The sequence below is a fragment of the Columba livia genome, chromosome 29 (assembly GCF_036013475.1).
Source record: "Columba livia isolate bColLiv1 breed racing homer chromosome 29, bColLiv1.pat.W.v2, whole genome shotgun sequence".
NCBI classification, from domain to species: domain Eukaryota; kingdom Metazoa; phylum Chordata; class Aves; order Columbiformes; family Columbidae; genus Columba; species Columba livia.
Window position 1 is genome coordinate 1,844,552 of NC_088630.1, and position 22,315 is coordinate 1,866,866.

General features: G+C 50.4%; 1 protein-coding gene and 1 long non-coding RNA gene across 3 annotated transcripts in view; one reads left to right on the plus strand and one right to left on the minus strand.

Moving 5' to 3' along the window:
• The window catches only part of HDAC7 (histone deacetylase 7), a 95,308-nt gene extending 88,382 nt beyond the window's left edge, over nucleotides 1-6,926 (minus strand). Inside the window, exon 1 of one of the 2 annotated variants that reach the window (XM_065043605.1) lies at nucleotides 6,791-6,926. Coding sequence is in view for 1 of the 2 variants with exons in the window: in XM_005515417.3 (XP_005515474.2) it covers nucleotides 6,210-6,228 (19 nt within the window). In the remaining variant the exon portion in view is untranslated. Of the gene's footprint in view, nucleotides 1-6,209; nucleotides 6,597-6,790 lie in introns of those variants that run through there. The other variant, XM_005515417.3, reaches the window with a different exon arrangement.
• The window catches only part of LOC135576689 (uncharacterized), a 191,757-nt gene that overhangs the window by 86,052 nt on the left and 83,390 nt on the right, over nucleotides 1-22,315 (plus strand). The window lies entirely within an intron of this gene.

Sequence of the window (22,315 nt, forward strand, 5' to 3'; positions counted from 1 at the left end):
CCTCTAAGCTGAAGCTCCAGCATTCTGCACAAGCCTGGTGCTCTGGGCTTTTCCAAAGCCACGCTGGCCGGAAAAAACACCCTCCCAGTGTGAAAGAAACAAAGAGAACAGGGTTGTCCTGGGACTCTGTGTTTGAAAGGGAACGCTTTTCTCCATCTCACTGAGCACGCTTGACAACACGGCGAGAAATACGGTTCAAGAACAAAGGCCAGTGAGCTGTTACCAGGGAGGAGAGAAAAAAAGGCTCAAGCAGGATGAACCACAGTGTTACCTGCCTCCCGGCCTGCTGGGGACCAGCAGAAGCCACAGGTTGGTGGCCCAGGGTTGCGGCAGCACCAGCGGGACCTGGTGACCTCAGGGACAGGCTGCATCTCCTCCTCTCCCTCCATTCCAGGGGTGCAAGCGGCAGCACCTCAAGTCCCGACATCCTCGGCTATAGGTTTGCACGGGTCCCGCAAAGCTGGGGATGGGTTTTGCAGAGCCGCACGCGTCTGCCAGACACAGCACAAAGCACAGCGATTTCTTTTCTTCAGTGCGTTCTGCATGTGAAAGATGCCAAAGCAACAACAAATTAGATCCGACCGCAGGCTGAGAGAATCACTATTCCAGAGTCGCTGATAGCCCTGCAACGGTCTTGGACGGCAAATATGAAGGGTGGGGGAGCGTTTGTGGCCACAAGGGTCTTCCTGTGTGGCCAACACAGAAAAACTCATCATTCAGCAGTTTGGTGATACTACAACAATCAGGTGCAGCCATCACAAATTTGCTGGATGTTTGAAGCTCAGGCAAGATTGGTTTTGCCTCACCTGGTTTGTTCAGTGGGGGGAAAAAAGAGTTTATCTGTTTTCTAGCATTATAGCTGCTCACTGGTTCTATTTGCCTTTAAATTAAACTTTCTTGATCAATTAACCAAGCCCAATTAATACATATTTAAAGTCGATCTTCCTGACGATGCAAACGCAATGCACGGCTGGGTCTGTCCAGAAGAGATATCGAGGGGAAAGTGTCACTGTAAATAACGCCATGGCTGGGTACCTGTCGCCTCCCATCCCTGTGCACCATGCAGTACCAAACACGTCACATCGCTTCCATACCAGTTTACCAGCTGTTCCAGGTGGCCATTCCTAGGCGCTTTGTCCCGGTTTCCCTTCCCTGAGCGACAGCCCCCACTGAGCGACCCCAAGCTCAGCATCACCAAGGGAATGGGTCCATAGAACCAGGACAATGAAAGCCAACATCTGCGATAGTCCATCAAGGGCCACAAAGTTGGTGAAGGGTTTGGAAGGGGAGACACATGAGGAACAGCTAAAGTCACTTGGTTTGTTCAACATAGAGGAGACTGAGGGAAGAGCTCATTGCAGAGAGGTTCAGGTTGGACATTAGGAGAAGGTTCTTCACCCAGAGGGTGCTGGACACTGGAACAGGCTCTCCAGGGACGTGTCACAGCCCCAACCTGACAGTGTTCAACAAGCAATTGGACAATGTCCTTGGACCCTGTGGGGTTGTCCTGTGCAGGGACAGGAGCTGAACTCAATGGGGTGGAGCATCTCCCGTGTGAGGAAAGGCTGAGGGAGCTGGGGCTCTGGAGCTGGACAAGAGGAGACTGAGGGGGGACTCATTCCTGGGGATCAATATGGAAAGGGGGAGTGTCAGGAGGATGGAGCCAGGCTCTTCTGGTGACAACCAGGGACAGGACAAGGGGCAATGGGTGCAAACTGGAACACAGGAGGTTCCGCTTAAATCTGAGCAGAAACTTGTTCCTGGTGAGGGTGGCAGAGCCTGGCCCAGGCTGCCCAGGGGGTTGTGGAGTCTCCTTCTCTGCAGACATTCCAACCCGCCTGGTTCCTGTGTAACCTCATCTGGGTGTTCCTGCTCCATGGGGGGATTGCACTGGATGAGCTTTCCAGGTCCCTCCAACCCCTGACACTCTGGGATTCTGTCCTTGTGGATCCCTTCCAACTCAGGACATTCTATGATTCTACAATGCCAAGAAGCTACATCAAGTGGAACAGAGAAGTTGTGGAGTCTCCTCTGCAGACATTCCAAACCCACCTGGACATGACCCTGTGTGATCTACTCAAGGTGAACCTGCTTTAGCAGGTGGGTTGGACTGGATGATCTCCAGAGGTCCCTCCAACCAGTCTGTGACTCTGTGATCCCACTGGTCCCTCCCCCCCTTTCCCAGTCTGCCCACTGGTGTGACACCAGGGCTGTGGGGGGGACGGCTGGGGCAGGGCGCAGCACCAATGACGGCAGCGATCCCTTGCCAAAACATCCCAGCAGGGACAATACACACGGGCCGAGTGCCAGGACACGGTCTGAATACAGAAGGAACGGCCTCTCTGGGCGTTTGCACTCTGAGCGCTCCCGTCTGAGTCTTTTTTAAACAACGTCTGGTCCTTCCTCCTGCAGAATTGCACCCTGGCCTGGCGGATAAAAGGATTGCTGATGCTGTTCCATCCCTTGCTGGAAAAACACATGCAACATCCCTGGAAAGTTGATTGCTAATATGGAAACGCTGGCCAATTTCCTCGTTGTGTGAGAGCCAAGAACACAGATGAGCTCCTGGAGGCTGCTATGGGGGGGACTGTGGGCACAGAGGTGGGGAGGACTGTCAATGGCAGTAAAGTTCTCATCTCTTCCTGAAAAATCAAGGGAACACAATCACACCTCTGAAAAGCTCCATTAAATCCGAAAGCTTCATCTCCATTTGTATTAACACGTCAGCTCCTGCTGGAAAAACGCCGGTCGCAGGCAGTAGCACAACAGCTCCAGAGGTTTCCTCCTGCCACAGACCCGAGGTCTGCTCAGTGTCAGCTCTGGAGATGCTCGTTTCACCTCATTCTGCTATTTAAAACCCAATTTAACCAACTCCTTCAACTTAGTCAATGATATTTAACGTGAACGTTGCTTCCCTTATGTTGATGGGCTCTGATCCTCCCTGGTGTGGAGTAAACCTGTTCGTGTCCATCTAGCCTGGCGTCCACCGCGAGCATAAGAACGCACTGTGCTCCAACAGCTACCTGAGCCAACAGAGAACCCTGGACCACCTGAGTAATGCTTTAAGGAGTAAAAAAACTGTTCATTTATACCTCCTTTGATTGTTCCCTGTTTCTAAGGTCCCAGATCACACTTGTTTTTTTGACTGCCATATTATAGCAGAAACAGCCAGTAGGTTTCCTCTTCCAAAGGCTCCTGTAGCCTCTTCAAGGCATTGCTTCCTAAAACACAGCTCATATAATATAGCAAATATGCCCTACAAGTATAGTGGGCAGCATCAGCATTCCTCTTGTCCAAAAGAATCAGCTCCAGTCAGGTGAAGTCACAGTAAAGACACAGCTGTGAATTTTACCTGCCCTGGTATCCTATTGGGCCCTATGGGAGAAGAGGGACATGTCCTTCCAGTTAACCTGGTGGTGGCCAAATCCTGCCCAGACTCATTTTCCTATAACAGATCCAGCTGTCAGCATCTGGCCTGCTTCTTCTGTTCTCAGCTGTCGTCTTCCAGTGTCTTCTACCACAAAAAAAAAAATCACATTGTTTGCATGTGCCCATGTTTACCCCATCAATCTGAATGTCCCTTTATCAGCCCTCTTTCCTCTTTTTGTTTTTCTTGTCTTTCCATGTCCAAGTGACCAGTTGTTTCTCCTAAAGCCCCTAACGGGAGGACCCAACTTCACATCAAATATCTCCTCTTAGCTAAGAGGAACATTCCCAGTAGAGCATCCTCCTCCATCCGCCTGCAAAGGGAGCCACGGCTGAGCAGCTCACCTGGGCTCATCCACCTTGGCTTAGATGAATTCCACCTGACAAGCCTACGCATGGGATGAAGGAGACCAATAAACCCATTGGAAACCTTCCTAATTGGAGCTATCCTGGATTTACTTTCCTGTTCTAGGGCAGAAGACACCTGAGAAGCTCACCTGTAATGAAAGCTTTAGCTGAGGATCAGTCACCATGGCATGGAGCATCGCTATGGACTTCCAGGGACCAGTCTTAACCATGACCCACCTCAAGGACCTCAGACACTCTGGGGTATTTCCTAGGCTGAGATACTGTTTCCTATAAATCATATTTCAGTGCAGACACCAGACACTGGAGACAGATGGAGACAAAGAGGAGATGCTCAAAGAGGGGATACTGAGACACAGGGGTCATTAGATAACAGCATCTGGTCGCTATTTAATTACATGTCATCGACTTCTCAACCTGCGGGTCATTCGACTTCATGGTGTTTCTGGTGGGGAAGCCTGAAAGAGCATCTGTTCCAACCAAAATGATTCTGAGACTTCCCCCCAAGGCCATTTGGTCCCACCAGCACGTTCATGGCCCCTCTCAGCAGCAGCACTATGGGCGCTTGTGGTGTTGTGTCGTTAACCAGATTACTGAGCTAACATCAAGCAACTGTGGTTAAAAACAAACACGTAAAGCCCAGTTCAACCACACTGCAATCACACAAGTTCAGTGGCAGAAGTGAACGGGCAGCTGAGAAATGGGAAAAGTAGCAGAATTGCTGGAGCACCTCCCAAAAGCAGCTACTGCCGCATCTCAATGGTTTTCCCTACCCTGCTTTTTCAAGCTCCGGTGGTTACCAGTCTGCTAAGGAACATGCCAAACACACCAACATTTCTCTTCGGTGCACGATATTCCCCATTTGCCAAGGTACATCTCGTACGACTGTCCTTAGCCCAAATTGTATGCAGCCCATATGCATCACCTACAACGCGCATCACCTACAACGTGCATCACCTACAACGCGCATCACTATCGTTTTCCCCCCATTCCCCTAAGTAACATGAAGGTAGGGAACACATTTCAAGTTATTCAGCAGAGAGAGGAGCCGCTAAAGTGGGAGAGGGGACATTTTGACCTCAGACATCCTTCAAAGTCATTGTCCCTGCTCCTTTGCTCCCACTGTCACCCGAGCACCACAAGCCAAATAAGTTTGCATTAATGGTGAAGGCAAAGAGAAGGACCAGCAGCAGTGAGAACGTTGGAGCATGCGAGAGCTTGGGGAACGCAAACACCTCGAAAGGAAGATCTCACTAGACGAGCCTGTTTTAGCCGTTTGCAAAGGCCTGGAAAAGAGCAGCGGGAAAGCACCCGGAGCACTGGGCTGTTCTGGTGCACATCGAGTGGAGCAAGTGTCCTGGGAAGCTGCTCCAGAGGACGAGCTGGCAGGTTTACAACATGCTTTTTTTGGCAACATACAATCCCCTGGGAAGATCTTAAAGATTTATCTGGGACAGGCCTTCTTGTCCATCACCATCTCCCATGTGAATCAGTTACAGTTTCCTGGGAGGGTAAGACTGGGACCCCATATTGGAAGTTGCACATTAGGCAGCAGCTTCATCGCTCATCCCAAATTCCCTTTATTAACGTCCATCACATGCTGCTGACATGTTCTGTAATTTTGCCTCCTGCTTTTTGTGCAGGAAACAATCTAAACAGATCACTCAGACAAAACTACACTCCAGATAACACCCTTTACAAGGACAACACACGCTAAGCCCCTGTCTGCTTTCTGCGGTCCCCAGCACGGAGCACGAGTCGCCCGTGCCCTGCACCAAGTAGAAATTCCCCCTGCGCTCCAGCCCGTCTCTCACCATTTAAAACCGACTGGAAAATTCCTACGAGGCAGTTCAAGGCAAGAGAGCAGAAACGCCAGGGACAGCGGCAGGAAGGTCTGCAGCATCCGCACCACGCGGCCCTCCCCCCGAAACTGAGCGCCCCAGGACCGTGGAGGCATCCCCACCCAGCACCGTTCCAAGCTCCGCTTTCGGCATCGCCCCCAGGCTGCGCAGCCCCAAAGCTGCGGGGAAGATCTCCCTCCCTGCTCAGAGTCTCTCTGGATTGCATCATATTTGTTTTCCTTTGCCTTTGAGATCAGGATTCCTCCCACCTTGACAGCCGGGTTGTGCTCGGTCTCACGAGGAGGGGAGCTGGAGGGTGCCCCAAATCCAGGCGCAAGGCTGGGTGGCAAAGCTCCTCCAGCACCCGTGTCCGATGGGATGGGGACAGCGTTAGCGATCTCTTGGGCAGCGCTGGGTGGGCTTCAAGAGTTCTAACGTTTACAGCACCTGCGCTTGTGCTGTACGATACCTCAGGACCCCGACGCTGCCGGGACGGACACACGGACACGAGCACCCACCGGGAACGGCCGCGTTTGCAGACGCGGTGAGCGGCAGAGTCGCTAGCAGGCTACTCACCCTGGCTTTGTCCTTGCATCCAGAGGAATTAAAGCCCTTGGAGATGAGGTCTCATTGTTCAAGACGTGCTTAAGGGAGGCAGCTGCTTTCTTTATATCTCAAGATACACTAAAGTTCAGGAAGAGAGAGAGAGAGAAAGAGAGGGGACGGCAAAAGGGGAGGGACTGAGAGAAGGGCCCAGAGGCCGTATAGAATGACAATGGAAGGAAATGCTTTATCAAACCTAGAAAGCCAACCCTGTCCTGGGAACACAGAGGGAGGAAAAAAAATAAAGAAGAAAAAGAATAAAAGAAACTTGCAGAAGAAAAGCAAGTTCGGCCGCCCCGGGTTCCTCCCTTGGCAGCACAACCCTCCTCCCCAGCCCCTCTCTCCCTAACACAATGCGAGCCGGTGAAAGCCGTCAGGCTCAAACACTTTTCTCATTAAACAGAGAGAAGTTGCAGTTCTTAAAAAAAAAAAAAATAATAATAAAATAAAGCCAACAACCAAACCCTGCCCGGGAATGGGAATGTGACGCTCTTCCCCCTCCCCCGGCTCCGGCCGTCCAAGTTTCTATGAGTCAAACGTTTGCAATGTGTTACCGAAATGTTAGCAAGCTGGAATGCGGCATCCGAGAGGCTTTAGCTAATAAAACTTTTGTTTGTTGGCGGGCAGAGAGTGTCACCGGCAGAGAATTCGGTTCTTCTTCTTCTGGCCTTTGTTTTCCCCTCCGTGTCCTGCCCGGAGAGGGTTAAGTGTAGTGCAAAGCTGGGGGTGGCGTTAACCCAGCGCTCCGGTCCCCAAGAAAAGGCGAATTGCTCTGCAAAGCAAGAGATGGAGGGAAACAATCTGACAGAGCAGGTGGGAAACTGAGCACTGGAGAGAAATTAAGTTGTACAGCATCCAAATGCACAGTTAGGGACAGAGCAGCTACTGAAACACGAGTTCCCAGACACAGACTTTGAGATTTTAGGGTCAGAAAAGCGCTATTTCCTCATTGGACAGTCCTCGTGTTTGTCCCAAGATATAGACTTTCATCTGAGACAACCAGTTGCTGGGCCCACGTTTATATAGAGTTTTCCAGAAGCATTTGCACACAATCATCTCATTTTTATCCTCAATAATCTAACAGCCTAACAAGGAACACTTTTCTTTAGCCATGTCAAGTCATCACCCAAACTGGTGTCTTCCCTTAGTGTTTGATTGCACCTGGCTTTAACTTTATTATTGTTATGCGCTATTATCCTTTTTAAATCTAGCCAAATCCAGTGTTTTTCACTACATGCATGGTTGAATAATGGGTTGAGAGGCTGCTGAGTTTTGATGTATTGAACAGATAAAGTTCCTTCAATATCCTACTACAATCACACTCTCTCCTGTTCCCACTCCAGAGCGACGAGCTGATCACTGCCCTATTTGAAGCCATCCTGCCCTCTGAGGATTTGTATGGGGAAAAATACACCCATTTCAAACATGAAGTCATCTGCGATCAGGAAAACAACTCTAATCTGAAGACTTCATTTTGAATTTGTTCAGAAAAGTTAAGCCGGCTGCTTATAAGGTGCTAAATACTGTTATATTTATAATGCTGGGTGAAAGTTTCAAAAGCACGGAACTCGTTTGGATGCCGATATCTAATTTTCAGTGAAGTTCTCAGCACTTAGAAAGCAAAGTTGTGGGAGGTTGAGGGGTTCCTCTCCACTCACGCCAGACGTGACGTTCTGTTGTGTGCCAGTTCTCGGCTCCATTCCCACTGCTGTGCCCCCACTCCCCGAGGATCTTGGTCTCATCACCCACCTTCTACTGCTCATCCCTCCACTTCCACCAAGGAGAACCACTGGTGTTTGTGCCAAAGGCTGAGGGATGCAGATGTAGCGTCCTCCACTAGATCGGTGGGGGAATTTGGGCCATAGCACAAGAGTTTTGCCCCTCGGAGCTTTTGAGCATCTCGTGGTGGGAGCATAGCCTGGTCTGAGAAGGGTTCCTGAAGATGGCGAGGGCAAGAAGGAAAGTAGGAGATTGGGGGAGAATCAGAGGGACTGTCCACCTTCAGTGCTTGCAAGCCTTCGTCTTTCCAGAAGGTGGCTCCTTCTGTTGGGGATTCCCAGCCCCAAACCATTTCCAAGGCTTGTAGCCTTCGCCTTTCTGAAGGAGCTCGTCTTCAGGGTCCAGCTCAGGAGGAAGATAATAACACTCTTCCTGCCTCACCCATTGCCACCCCAAATGTCCCTTTTGATAACAGCCGTTGGCCTAACGCAGGAGGCCAAGCTTCAGGTTTTGCCTCTGTCTGAGGGAAGGAAAATCCCCGGCAGGGTCCTCCCGGGAGCCGTACAAGGGATGGACCCGCCGCGTCCCCTGGAGCTGCCCCACTCTGTGCAGGGGGCACATGAGCCCTCCCGAGAACCGAGTCCAGGCTCCCTGCCCTGTGTCTGGATCATAATCAACCTGTCCCGGCTATTTCCAGCCCAAGCACAAATCATCCTTTAATGCAAACTAGAGCAACATCAGTGGCAAAGAGGTAGCATGGTGGTCCTTCCACAACCTCTAAACCCCAAGTGATGCCAGTCCTGCTCCAGCAGGAAGGTGCTAATTCCTGAGACTAGAAACAGCTCAAATCTTTTCAAAAGCAAAAGCTTTGTTTTGCCATTACAAGGATGAATGAGAAAATTGTTTATTTGTCCTCACAACTGTCAACAACAGCAGAGCAAGTTCTGGAAGGGATCTGGGGGGATCCATCAGACTGAGAAAGCTGAACTGAGGGCTGATTTGTGCCCTAAAGCACAAGGCACATCAGTGCAGTCCTACCCCAGAGAAACCCCACTGGTAATAAACTGTTCTTGGGGTTTTTCTGACTCTGTTGTCAGATAAAAGAACATGATAAACTGAAAGAGGAAAAAAAGGACAAATAACAATCATAGGGAAAGGAAATGGCTGAGGCAAAGATGTGCTTAGGAGAGAGTCTGGCAAGCAGCCACACAGGATCGAGTGTCCCCAAACAGGATCACTCAAGCTCTGGGCCCCAGCCAAGTTTTTATAATGAGTGACAAACTTTTACCTAGTTGGATATCTGCATCATTTGCATGTTAGGTGTGAGGACACAGAAGGGGCTGCCAGAAGCAGAGTTGTTTAAAGGCCAGGCAGAGATAAGAGATACCGCCTTGTTTAACAAAGAGACATTTCCATATCTAAGGAAGTGAGGCAATCCTGTCTAATTAGGAAGACTGACCAAAGCCTCCCAGGAGAATGAAAGAGGGTGAAAGATGAAAATCTTTGTGTTTCAAAGGCAGAGGAGACCAGCCAGGAAAGCTCCTGTTCTACCAACTGCAGAACCCAAAAGATGTTGTGTGGCAGCAGATATGATGATGGATCTAAGGAGGTTCCTGGAGGTGTCCATGGTGGGAGACGTGCTGAGGTGTGAGGGATGGCCACCCAAAGTCAGTTCTGTCCCAAAGAAGTTCTGTCTCTGTCAGAGGCACCTGAAGCCAAAGGCAAACTCTGAACGCTACTCCAGGACAGACAGACAGCTGGTTGGAACAATAGTTGCTGGGCAGGAACAACCCCAGGTTCCAGTGTAAGTTGGGGAATGAGCTGTTAGAGAGCAGTGTAGGGGAAAGGGACCTGGGGGTCCTGGGGACAGCAGGGTGACCATGAGCCAGCACTGGCCCTTGTGGCCAGGAAGCCAATGGGACCTGGGGTGGGTTAGAAGGGGGTGGTCAGTAGGTCAGAGAGGTTCTCCTGCCCCTCTGCTCTGCCCTGGGGAGACCACACCTGGAATATTGTGTCCAGTTGTGGCCCCTCAGTTCCAGCAGGACAGGGAACTGCTGCAGAGAGTCCAGCACAGCCACCAAGATGCTGAAGGGAGTGGAGCATCTCCCGTGTGAGGAAAGGCTGAGGGAGCTGGGGCTCTGGAGCTGGACAAGAGGAGACTGAGGGGGGACTCATTCCTGGGGATCAAGATGGGAAGTGGGAGTGTCAGGAGGATGGAGCCAGGCTCTTCTGGTGACAACCAGTGACAGGACAAGGGGCAATGGGTGCAAACTGGAACACAGGAGGTTCCACTTAAATTTGAGCAGAAACTTCTTCATGGTGAGTGTGCCAGAGCCTGGCCCAGGCTGCCCAGGGGGGTTGTGGAGTCTCCCTCTCTGGAGGTGGGAACAACCAGGGATGGAGCGGGCAGTAATCAGGGCTTTCAGGAGCCACCCATGACCCATCCTCTGAAGAAAAGCATATGCTGACTCCTTTGAACTCCTGAAGTCGTGCAAATGCTAAGCCCCAGCGCTCTAATCTGTGCTGGCGTTTTCCAAGAGCTCTTCTTCAAGCCTTTATCATGAACAAGAAAAAAACCAACAACGCTCCACACATTCCAGCGGGTCCCGAAATCCCCAGCTATGTACAGAGCTCTCCCAAAGGGAAATATTCACGTAGTCCACGAGCGCTTATTTGCCATTCATACGGCTGCCTTGTGGGTTCACACTCCTGTATTTGAGGATGTACATGGAAAGGAGGAACCCCAGAATTTCAAGGGAACTGTAATCTAGCGCAGAGGAATGTAAAGACACATATGGAGAATAACCACACCATGCAGGAACAATTATTTCTTCCTTATACTTAGTCTAAATCTACCCCGGTTTAGTTTAAAACTATTAACAAGGACAAGAGCTTGGTCTTGGCTTCCAACAGCTACAATCCTGCTCTCACATCACCCGAGATCCACCTCCCTGCCCCAAGGGTGAGTGGAGAAGGGAACCGCCAGACACTGAACAGACCATCGGCGGCTTAAGAGCTGTAGGAGCAGCATCAGTGGGCGCTGTGGGATGTGTGAGGCAGGGGGAGGAGAGCTGCCTGGAGCCGCATCTCTCCATAGAAGGCAGGAAATGAGCAGGTTTGTTTCTTCAGGAGGAGAAGAGTTATGTCTGCAAGTCACGCCGGCTAAAAATACTCCGAGCTTTTGAGGACCAGGGTGTAAGAGAAAGGTCACTTGGGAGAGACACCGCAGGGTGCTGGGTATCTGGAGGGAAGGGGAGAATGCCACGTGTGTGTGACACTATGGCCCCTCTACAGCCTCTGCAGGTGAGACCTTGGGGTGACATTCAGCAGAGCCAAGCAGCAAGATTGGGGAGCCCGAGACACACCGAACTGGGTGCTCTCAGAACCCTGCCCACCTGGTTAAGCTCTTGTTTGAGGTTCTGAAGTGAACACAACAGCTTGGCTCAACCTGTTTGTTGATAATTAGCACATAAAGTCATTCAGCCTGGAGAAGAGAAGCTCAGGGGAGACCTTAGTGCAGCCTTTCTGGGCTTAAAAGGGGCCTAAAGAAAGATGGGGACAGACTTTTGAGCAGGGCCTGTTGTGATAGGACAAGGGGTAATGGTTTTAAACTCAAGGAGGGAGATTCAGGCTGGATAAAAGGCAATTGTTGCCCTGTGGTGAGAGCCTGGCCCAGGTTGGCCAGAGAGGTGGTAGATGAACCATCCCTGGAGACATCCCAGGCCAGGCTGGACGGGGCTCTGAGCAACCTGAGCTGCTGAAGATGTCCCTGCTCATGGCAGGGGTGGGTAAGGTGACATTTGAAGGTCCCTTCAACCCAAACCCTCCTGTGATTCTATTATTTGAGCCCCAGTTACGCTCTGCAGGTTCTCCACATCAATATAGCAATTTTACAGGGAACATAGATACGAACCCCCCAGGTCACCCCAGGGGGACTCAATGTCTCTGCACAGCCCAAAGCAGCACCCGCCGCAGGTGACACTAATGAGGCTAAAACCCCTGGGGAAGGGGACAGCTGTACCTGCTCCCTGTCCATGTGACACACAGGCAAGACATCCACCACCAAGAACATTCTGGACACCTGAGGTGACATGGGCAGGGGACACAGACTCACAGACCTCACCCCAGAGATGACCTTCCCACTGGGATGCACTGAGTGACTCTAACAACCACATTCCTCATGGAGTATTTCCATTAACAGCTATTCAGCCACCACAAGCCCCAGTGAAGAACAAGGGCTGGGTTAAACTCACCCTTTCTCCTGGCTCCAGGTCCCCAAGTATGGAGAAGGTGGCACATCAGCCCTTCGGCACCCCTGGAGACCAACCCAACAGCAGGCCTGCTCCAACCATTTCTCTTCTTCTCCAGTTTCAGCTCATTTCAAGTCATTTTTCCCCTTTTGAAAAGGCCGATCCCTTGTGGACGACTCCACAGCAAGGGCGTGAGGAGGAACTCGCCTGGCCTGGGTCCCAGTAAATCACAGTTCAGAGACAGCTGAACTCCATTTTGTGCTTATTAACCCCAACCCCACTCCATTTGTTTGGCCTGTCTGAGGCTATAAATAGTGATGGGAGCAGGTATGGCTAGGGGGAATTGTGTGCAGCTGTTGAGCACAGATTCCCTGTCTTTCAAATAATAAAAAAATCATCCAGCAAACAGGAAGACTATGGCTGGGAAATAAGAAGCAGCTGTGAAGAGAAGGGGTGAGGTGTCATACAGGGAAGCCTGACTTCAAAACTTGCAGGAAATGTATGAGAAATTTCACAGCCACTTGTCTCATCCATCATTGCACCCGTGCCCTGTGGTGGGTGCCAGAGATAGGAGCATCACCAGGTAGAAAGACCTACAGAAATGGCTGTTTGCTCTCATAGTGCCATCAACAATCTCTTGCTGTGCCCTCCTGATAGATCCTGGTCACCACAGATAGATGGAATGTCAGGAACAGGCAGGTGCTGGATCAAGGGAGCTCCAGGTTGATTCTTTTCCTACCTGGCAATGAAAAGCTTTGAATAGTCATGGTGAAAATCTCTGCACATACACAAACCTAAGACACAACCCAGGGAGTGAAGGGGAGGACCAGGATGAAAACATAGAGGTGAAGAAACATGGAACCATAGGATGTTCCAAGCTGGTCGGGACCCACAAGGATCATCAAGTCCAACTCCTGTCCCCGCATAGGACAATCCCAAAGTTGACCCTGTATGCAGAATTCCTGTACAATAGAAGGCCAAAAGCTCCTTATTCAGGAGATTCCCCTGTCTAAGGATGCTCACACCAAGACCCATGAGTCCCAGAAAAAAGCTAAGTTAAAAGCACCTTGGGGTTATGAAATCAAACACTTAAAACTTAATAAAAACAGTGTACACTGTGCAGCATTGTTTTCTCCCAATTACACATATGCATTAAATAAACTCATTAATTATATTATCTACACTACCTTTTCCAGAAAGACCTCTGTGTGCCTCACCGTTGTCCTCTTGCCACAGATCAACAGAAGGTGCTTCTGTTCCTCACTGTGATACATTTTGGAGCTGCCAAAGAGATGTACACTGGGCAAAACAATGCTGTATTAGCAGACCACAAAAAAAGTCCCCTTTGGCCTCTGTATCAGCCTGAAAAACACCTAATTATTGAAAAGGAATCCTTGTAACAGCATCTGGGGCACTGAACTTTTAGTGTCAAGCGTAGGACCGTTGCTTTCAGTGTGTACATGCAGCAGAAACCCGCTGGAGCTGTAAGAGCCGGCATTTTTACACAAGTATAACCTACTTGGGTGTTGCTGGGTGCATGTTTCCTTAGGCATTTGTACTGTTTAATATCAATTTATTTAAACCGATCATCTTCCCCTCTAGACTTTCCCTGGGCAGATGGTTCCACAGCCGAGTGTATCTCACTGCAAAACAGGTTTTTATCGGACTCACTCACATTTCCCAGGCACAACACTTGCTCCTGCTCTCTTTCCATCAGCGTACAGACAGTCCCTGTCTCCTGTGACAATAAATTACAATGAGGTTGCCATAAATTGCGCCTGGACACCCTTAGCTGGGGACATCCCTCCTAGATGGATTTATTCCATGTTCCTGGAGGAGTTCAGAGGTGGAAGGAGCATTGTGGGGACAGAAGGATCTTCCATCTCCAAGGGACAATGACTTGCTACAAGGACCTGGTTACAGTTGGCGTGGTGCTGGCATGGAGGAGGCTCGTTACTGGCCACTAATCACTTGGTTCTTCATCCATTTGTCTCCCTGGCTACAACAGCAGCTCCAGCAACAGCCACTCGCACCTGAGCTGCTGCTCTGGCAGCTGGTGCATCAGTTTAACGTTTCGCTTGAAGACAAAGCTCAGGGAGGGGAATGCAAGTGCTCAGCTCATCCCCTCCTTCGGATACAGATGTCAATGTCTGAGCTGGCCAGGTAAACCCAGATGCATGTGTTTACCTGGCGTTTCTTCCCCATCACCGCAGGTGTTCCTGGTGTTACCCAAAACCCCATAAACTTGCTTTTCCACTCTTGATCGTAGCTTCCTGTTTGCCAGGAGAGCTCGGGGTGAGAACAGTGTGGTTCGGGCGCAGGAGGGGGGTGCTGCCTGCATTCTCGCTGCGGTTTTGGCAGCTGCTGGCGCAGGCACCCGCAGTCAGGTGTGCTGCTCACCGGCGACCGCGCCGGCCAGATTCGGTGAGAAGGAGCAGAGGGGGAGCGGAGATCAAGGGGTTCATCTCCAAAGGAAGGAGCTTCCAACCGAAGGGTTGCCTGCGCGGTAGGTTTGTGGCAAGCGAGCTCACCCCTCCCCGGCGAGGCTCGGAGAGCTTCAACCTCAACCTGATGCTCCTGTTCTGCACCTGCAGCTGCTGAACTGCTCACCCCACAGAGAGGACTCTTTTTCTTAGAATCACAGAAGGGTTTGGGTTGAAGGGACCTTCCCAGCTCCCCAGTGCCCCCCCTGCCATGAGCAGGGACATCTTCAGCAGCTCAGGGTGCTCAGAGCCCTGTCCAGCCTGGCCTGGGATGTCTCCAGGGATGGTTCATCTACCACCTCTCTGGCCAACCTGGGCCAGGCTCTCACCACCCTCAGGGACAACAATTGCCTTTTACCCAGCCTGAATCTCCCTCCTTGAGTTTAAAACCATCACCCCTTGTCCTATCACAACAGGCCCTGCTCAAAAGTCTGTCCTCATCTTTCCTATCGGCCCCTTTTAAGTCCAGAAAGGCCGCACTAAGGTCTCCCCAAAGCTTCTCTTCTCCAGGCTGAACAACCCCAGCAAAAAGCAGCAGCAAAATACAGCAAACACTCAGCAAAATGCAAAGGTCTGGGATGAAAATGGGAGACCAGCATCTCTCTTTGCCCCAGGCAAGGATGTTTCAAGCTCTTTGATCTGTTACTCCATCCCTCTTAACGTGCTTCTCAGACACAGCACGGAGCAGTTCATTGGAAAACAACCCAGAGAAGTTAATTCAGGCCCGAGAGCTTCCAGGAATTCCTGAAAACTACCCAATCATGCGCATTTTTGCCACTGGCTTGATCAAGCCACTTGTAAGACAAGCACTGTATTCCATCAGATCTGCTCAGTCCAACTTGCCAGAGAACGATGCTTCTCCAGATTTGTTCTACCAGTAACCTGTGCTCTCACTAAACCGCTGTATCAATCCCATCATAGAATCATAGAACCATAGAATGGTTTGGGTTGAAGGGACCTTCACAGCTCACCCAGTCCAACCTCTCCTACGAGCATCTTCACCCAGATCAGGTTGCTGAGAATTCCTGCTCCAAAGATTACTGATTCTTTATGTGGAACCAGGAGAACGGGGACTGTTCTGAGCATCCTCCTGCCTGCAGGGTCACTGGATGTCTTGGTGATGATGGGACGTTTCTCTTTTGAAACCCCAAGTCCTGTTGAACTTCTCTCCCTCTTCTGCCCACTTCAGTCATGGATGTTTTCCCATCTTCCTCTGAGTCCTGAGAGCTGCCACACGGGCTCAGGCATCTTGTGGGACGTAGAAAATATAGGACAAAAGCTGGGTGGTAACAGGAATGTGGGCACAACAATAGGAGTGAGGGGGCAGAGGAAGGGAAGGTTCCTGGAAGACGTCTCCATGAGGTCCTGGTGGTCCCGATGCTCCCCGAGAGGCACCGGTTTTGATCATTCACAGATTGAAATCTGACCATTAACAACTCATATTTTCCCCATCAACCACCACTTCTTCAAGGCTCATTTTTTTGCCAGCTGCTCTTCATCCATCTCAGCCAGTCCCCCAGAGCCAGGACAGCAGCACAAACCTTGAGAAACTCCGCAAACCCCTTTGAAACCCACATCTTCTTTCCCGGTCCCCGTTTGCACCACTCAGAAGGGATTTAACCCCTTGTTTTGGTGCTTCCATCTCAATCTCGTGTGCAGGCGGGAGAGAGAGAATGGGGAGATTGATTGATTGTGCAAATCCCTACTCAGGAGGAGACATTAGATTTACTGAGGCCAGAGGTACTAAAGAGCTTGGACAGGAATTTGCACTAAACCTTTGACACACAAGACATTTCCCTTTCTGGCCAAGACAAACAAAGGAAGGAAGTGTCTGGGACTTTTAAAGCGACCTAGTGGAGACAGGTAAGGGCAGATAAGGGCTGAAGGAAGAGTGGGTTGGCTAAGGGAAGTATCTAGTTTTAAAGGTTTGTTTGAGTCCTTAGTATTCTGCAAATCAGACTTAGAGGGGGGCAAACAGCCCGGGAAAGAACTGCCTCCAATGGGACAAACAGGCCGAACGTCCCCAAAGTGCTGAGCACAGGGCTTCTGTTCACCCTCCACTTGTTCTCTTTTTCCACATACTTTGCAAAGTTGTGTGTGCCCAACGCTTATCCCATGACTAAGGCTTACGGGATTTTGATGCTCGTTAGCTGAGCATCATCGGGCTCTGTAACATCTCAAATGATGCAGGTGCCTGGGTGATGTTTGCCTGTAGGATCCTACAATTTCGCAGCTCTATCGCGTGGTGTAAAAGCATATTGTCCTTTTCCAGCACCTGTTCAGATTGTCGAATAAAAAGAACAGTTGGAGCAGTTCCTGCACTGCAAGTAGGGAAAAAAACTACAACAAAACACTATATGGTTGTGAAAGATGGAGGGATTGACATGAAAAAGCATGATTAATGGATTAGCTGTTCATTAAAGCTGTTCTCTGTCCACTCGTGTTGGGAACACGGGGGATCCTCATGTATTTCAGTGCTGGGAATGGGACCAGCAAGGAGTTTTTTTGTGGGACAGTGGTCAGGATTTCACAGAATCACAGAACCGACTGGGCTGGAAAAGCCCTCAGAGACCATCAAGTCCAACCCTTGGTCCAACTCCAGTCCATTGACTAGATCATGGCACTAAGCACCATGTCCAATCTCAGTTTAAAAACCTCCAGGACGGTGAGTCCAGCACCTCCCTGGGCAGCCATTCCAATCCTGACCACTCTCTCTGCAAAGAATTGCTTTCTAATCTCCAGCCTCAATTTCCCCTGGCAGAGTTGAAGCCCATGGCCCCTTGTCCTATTGCTGATGCCTGGGAGAAGAGCCCAATCCCCACCTGGCTAGAACTGCCCTTCAGGTAGTTCTAGAGAGTGCTGAGCTCAGCTCTAAGCCTCCTCTTCTCCAGACTAAACAAGCCCAGCTCCCTCAGCCTCTCCCCATAGGGCTTGTGTTCAAGGAGACCCGGTTCATCCTCAGCCACAGCATCTCTGCCCGATCTGAGGGCATCCTGCACCATCCGCTGCGGTGGGACGTCGGGCATTGCTCCAGCATAGACGCAAACAATAAATACCATTCACAATTCAACGTCACCGATTCCTCACCCTAGCAGCAAATGATTGCTAGAAGACTGTCCCTGCCAACAGACTTAAAAAGCAAGGGTTAACCTTGCCTGCAGAGGGTTAATTTTCCTCTCAGAGTTCCAGTTTCTCCTTGGAATCACCTGTGTTATGAGAGCCGACTCCACAGCTCACCTGCACAAGTTCATTTTGGCCTCAGCTCTTTCCATTCTCTGCAAAATCATTCTGTTTTATTTTTAACCCTTTTTCTTGCTCGGGAAGCAACGCAACAATATCAAGCGGCTCATAGCAAGATGCTGATGTTCCTACTGTGCCACAGGCTCACAGATCCTGCTCCTTGCTCTTATCCTGTCATTAAATATTAATCAAACACCTGCGCTGGGACTGGTCTCGCTGGCCAGGGCAGCCAGGGTTCGGCCAGGCGCTGTGCTGAGGTTCTTCCGCACGTCCAGTCCGAAGTTGTGAAAACAAAGCTGCTGCTTTCTGGGTTATTTTTAAAGCGAGCTGGACAAATAAACTTTTCCTACCCAGAACGGTCAAGGTTATGAATCCATAGTTCTCCTTTCCTATGGGGATCTTGTTTGTGACTCATTCCCGGCAGCCGCTCGGGGGCTTCCAGTCCGTGAGCTGGAAGCGATGAAGCTTTACAAAGGGAGGAATGGCTTGGCAGAGGCAGCCCAAGGCTCCCTGCAAAGACCAAGACCACTCCACCCTCGTTTGTTACTGTTCAGCAAAGACCTGCACAGAAAAACCATCTGTAACGCATGCACATTGTTTTAAAAACCAAGAAAACCCAATGGCTGGAGCACCATCTTGAGGCAGCTTCTGGAAGCTGGATGAAAAGAGAACCATAAATCATTTTGGTTGGAAAAGCCCCTCAAGATCATCGAGTCCAACCATTCCCCACCCCAGCACTGCCCCATGTCCTGAGAACCTCATGTCCGTCTGTCCAGCCCTCCAGGGATGGTGACTCCAGCACTGCCCTGGGCAGCCTGTTCAATGCCCCACAGCCCTTTGGGGAAGAAATTGTTCCCCAGATCCAACCTCAACCTCTTTCTCCAGCCCCTTCCCCAGCTCCGTTCTCTTCTCTCAACTCACTCCAGCACCTCAAGGGCTTTCTCGACATGAGGGGCCCAAAGGTGACCCCAGGATTCAAGGTTTGGCCTCCCCAGTGCCCATGTGGGTGCCCCTCGGTGAGCACTGCTCAGGGTGACATGGACACATCACCGGGGAACCGTGGAGCTCCCATCCCACCCATAACTACCAGGATGCAGCACAACCTTGCGATTCAAGGTCCTGATCCCATCCTTCCTTTCTCCGGCCTTGTAACCCTGGACAAAGTCTGTCACTGGACGTGCTCCCATGCCATCAGCTCATCTGGCAGGTGGCCTCAAGATGAGGTTTTTCCACCACCAGCCCTAGAAACCAGGAGGGAATCCCTTGAACCCTCTTTTCCCTCTGCTGACTCCAATCTGTGTGCTGATGTCCTCTGCGACCACGGTGCAGCTTTTTGCCCGTTTCCCCGTGCTCTTCGTTAGCCCTTGTCACTGCAGCGCAGGTGACGTACCTGAAATTAGGAACAGTTTCTCCATTGCTTTTCCAGAAATACTTGGTTTGTTATTATTGTGCTTGATTTGTTATTGATTTTTCGAAGATTCCCTTTCAAGAACCAGACTAAGACTCTGCCTATATCTTCTGCTGGCTTTGACCGCAACCTTATTATCCCACTCTATCTTTTTGATAGTATTTGGACAGGGCAGAGTGCTGCTTCTGTTCGCTCTCTGAAAGTTCAGACTATTTTATATTTTAATTCTGCTGATGCTGAAAAGAGCTACAATTTCTACAAAGTGCGTGCCCTGATGTGTCCCACAACTCAAGGCCCAGCAAGCTGCGCTCTGCAGCATTCAGTGAAGAGGCTGGAATTGGTTTGTTTTGGTTGGCTGGGGTATTTTTTGGTGAGGATTTCACAGAGTCACAGAACTGACTGGGTTAGAAAAGCCCTCAGAGACTATCAAGTCCAACCCTTGGTCCAACTCCAGTCCATTGACTAGATCATGGCACTAAGCGCCATGTCCAATCTCAGTTTAAAAACCTCCAGGACGGTGAGTCCAGCACCTCCCTGGGCAGCCATTCCAATGCCTGACCACTCTCTCTGCACAGAATTGCTTTCTAATCTCCAGCCTCAATTTCCCCTGGCAGAGTTGAAGCCCATGGCCCCTTGTCCTATTGCTGATGCCTGGGAGAAGAGCCCGATCCCCACCTGGCTAGAACTGCCCTTCAGGTAGTTCTAGAGAGTGCTGAGCTCACCTCTAAGCCTCCTCTTCTCCAGACTAAACAAGCCCAGCTCCCTCAGCCTCTCCCCATAGGGCTTGTGTTCAAGTCCCTTCCCCAGTCTTGTTGCTCTTCTCTGCACCCGCTCCAGCACTTCAATCTCTTTCCTGAGCTGAGGGGCCCAGAACTGACCACAATACTCCAGGTGTGGCCTCCCCAGTGCAGAGCACAGGGGAAGGATCACTGCCCTGGTCCTGCTGACCACGCTGGTTTGGTTACAGGGATTTGCTTTCTGTAATCTGACCGCTCAGGTTGATCACAATGACAACTCGATTTTTTAATATGCCCAAGTCCATGATCAGCTTTCCCAGCGGTTGATCAAGGTTTCCCACGCAATGAGTCAACTCTCTGTTGCCGATTCCTGGGGAATTCTTACCAAATATTGCACAGGTTTAGAAAAGCTTTAGCCTTGCTGTGTGTGTCCTACACTTCGAGGCCACTTTGAGAAGCTCCCCCTTTCAAGAGGGGGTTAACAGTGGGTGATACGTCTCCAAGTGTTGTTTTTCTCTCTATGTCCTATGTTCACAATATTAAATACTTCCTTCCCCTTTGGCCCTGGAGGCTGCTCCGAAAGCTGGAAGCTCAGCGTCTGTTTGAGCGGGGGCCTCTCTATCACCAGAAATCTGCTTATCTGCAGCTCAAAGGAAATTCTGCTTGGCTGATGTGTTCCAGCTCCGGATGAAACGCCTTCTTCACCCGCCGAGAGTTTCATAACCGAGGGGCCGAGCGAAACTGCCGCTCGGGAGCGCCGGCTGTGGAAATAATCAGGAGTTCTTGTTTCACGCAGTCAGCGATTGCGGGGCCAAAGGCACCGCTGGGATCACCCGAGCACCACGGGGCTCGATCAAAGCCTTTAGGACAAGAGATTCCGGGACTTTGGTGCTTTAGAGAGAGGGGGTTGAGGGAGTCAATAAACACATGGGGAGAAAGGTCCTGAAGACGAAACGTCAAATAAAATCCACTCAGATTAAAAATGACCACACAGGCTGAATTAAACCACTAGAAGGGCAGGTTTAAGAGCTCAGTTATGTTGGAAAGGGGGAGTTTTATATTTCCAAGTGTCTTGGGGCACGGAGCTGGCTCTCCATGCTGTTCTAGAAATAAACCACTCAGGAAGGCTCTGACAGCCCCGTCAGCGCTTCAGGTGCTTCGAACTGAAGAAAAGGGAAAAAACACAAGAAGATAAAGTCTTCATGGGCCACCTGGGTGCCAAGAGACCCTGGAGAAGCCTTTGGCCAAGCAGCAGGCACAACGGCAGCGTCCACAGTTGTGTCCGCAGATATGGACTACAAAGATGCTATAAACAACATGAGTGTCACATGTTTCTTCTTGTTTGATTCTACATATATCTGGAGCCGTTAAACCTGGTGGGATGGTGCTGGGTGATATCCAGAGCGCTGTGTCTTTGCCATGCACCAGTGACAGTTGTTGGCTGAGATATGTCCTGGATGAGAACAAGCATGAGGAGGAAATTGTTGTCCCTGAGAGTGGTGAGAGCCTGGCCCAGGTTGGCCAGAGAGGTGGTAGATGAACCATCCCTGGAGACATCCCAGGCCAGGCTGGACGGGGCTCTGAGCAACCTGAGCTGCTGAAGATGTCCCTGCTCATGGCAGGGGTGGATAAGGTGACATTTGAAGGTCCCTTCAACCCAAATTCTCCTGTGATTCTAAGCAGAAGCGAATCTTCCAGGAGATGCTAACAGCACTTGGGATACAGCTGTCCTGGTGAGATGTTTCGTAGAGGATGAAGCTGTTGGGTGAGAAACAGCCCACTTAAGCACTTGATGGAGAAGTGGGCAGGGAGCTTTCTTCTCCCTGGGTGGAAATTATAGTTTATATAAAACCATTTCACCTCTGTCACTCGGTTTCCTGAAAGCTGATGGAGGAAGAGTCAGAATTAAGGAGTGATAGAGTTTGTTTTCTTTTTCTAGAAGACACTGCAAATTTTTACTCTCCCCCTTCTTTTGTGTGTGTGTTTAGATAAAGTCAGGACAAAAAGACTTCGCTGGATTGGTTCCAAGTTAAAGCCCAAGCAAACAAGCTTCAACCTTCAAGGCGAAGAGGCTCAGTGGGTTGTCATCCAACCCGGTTTTGCTCGTGCAGGAAATCACATCACGTAATCTCTTGTTTGTGACTTTGGCCAAGGTTAGAATCCGTGTCAGCGGGGTGAACGGACCTTTCAGAGGACACAGCACTCGAAGGAACGGGGATTTTTCAGGAACAGACAATGGGCT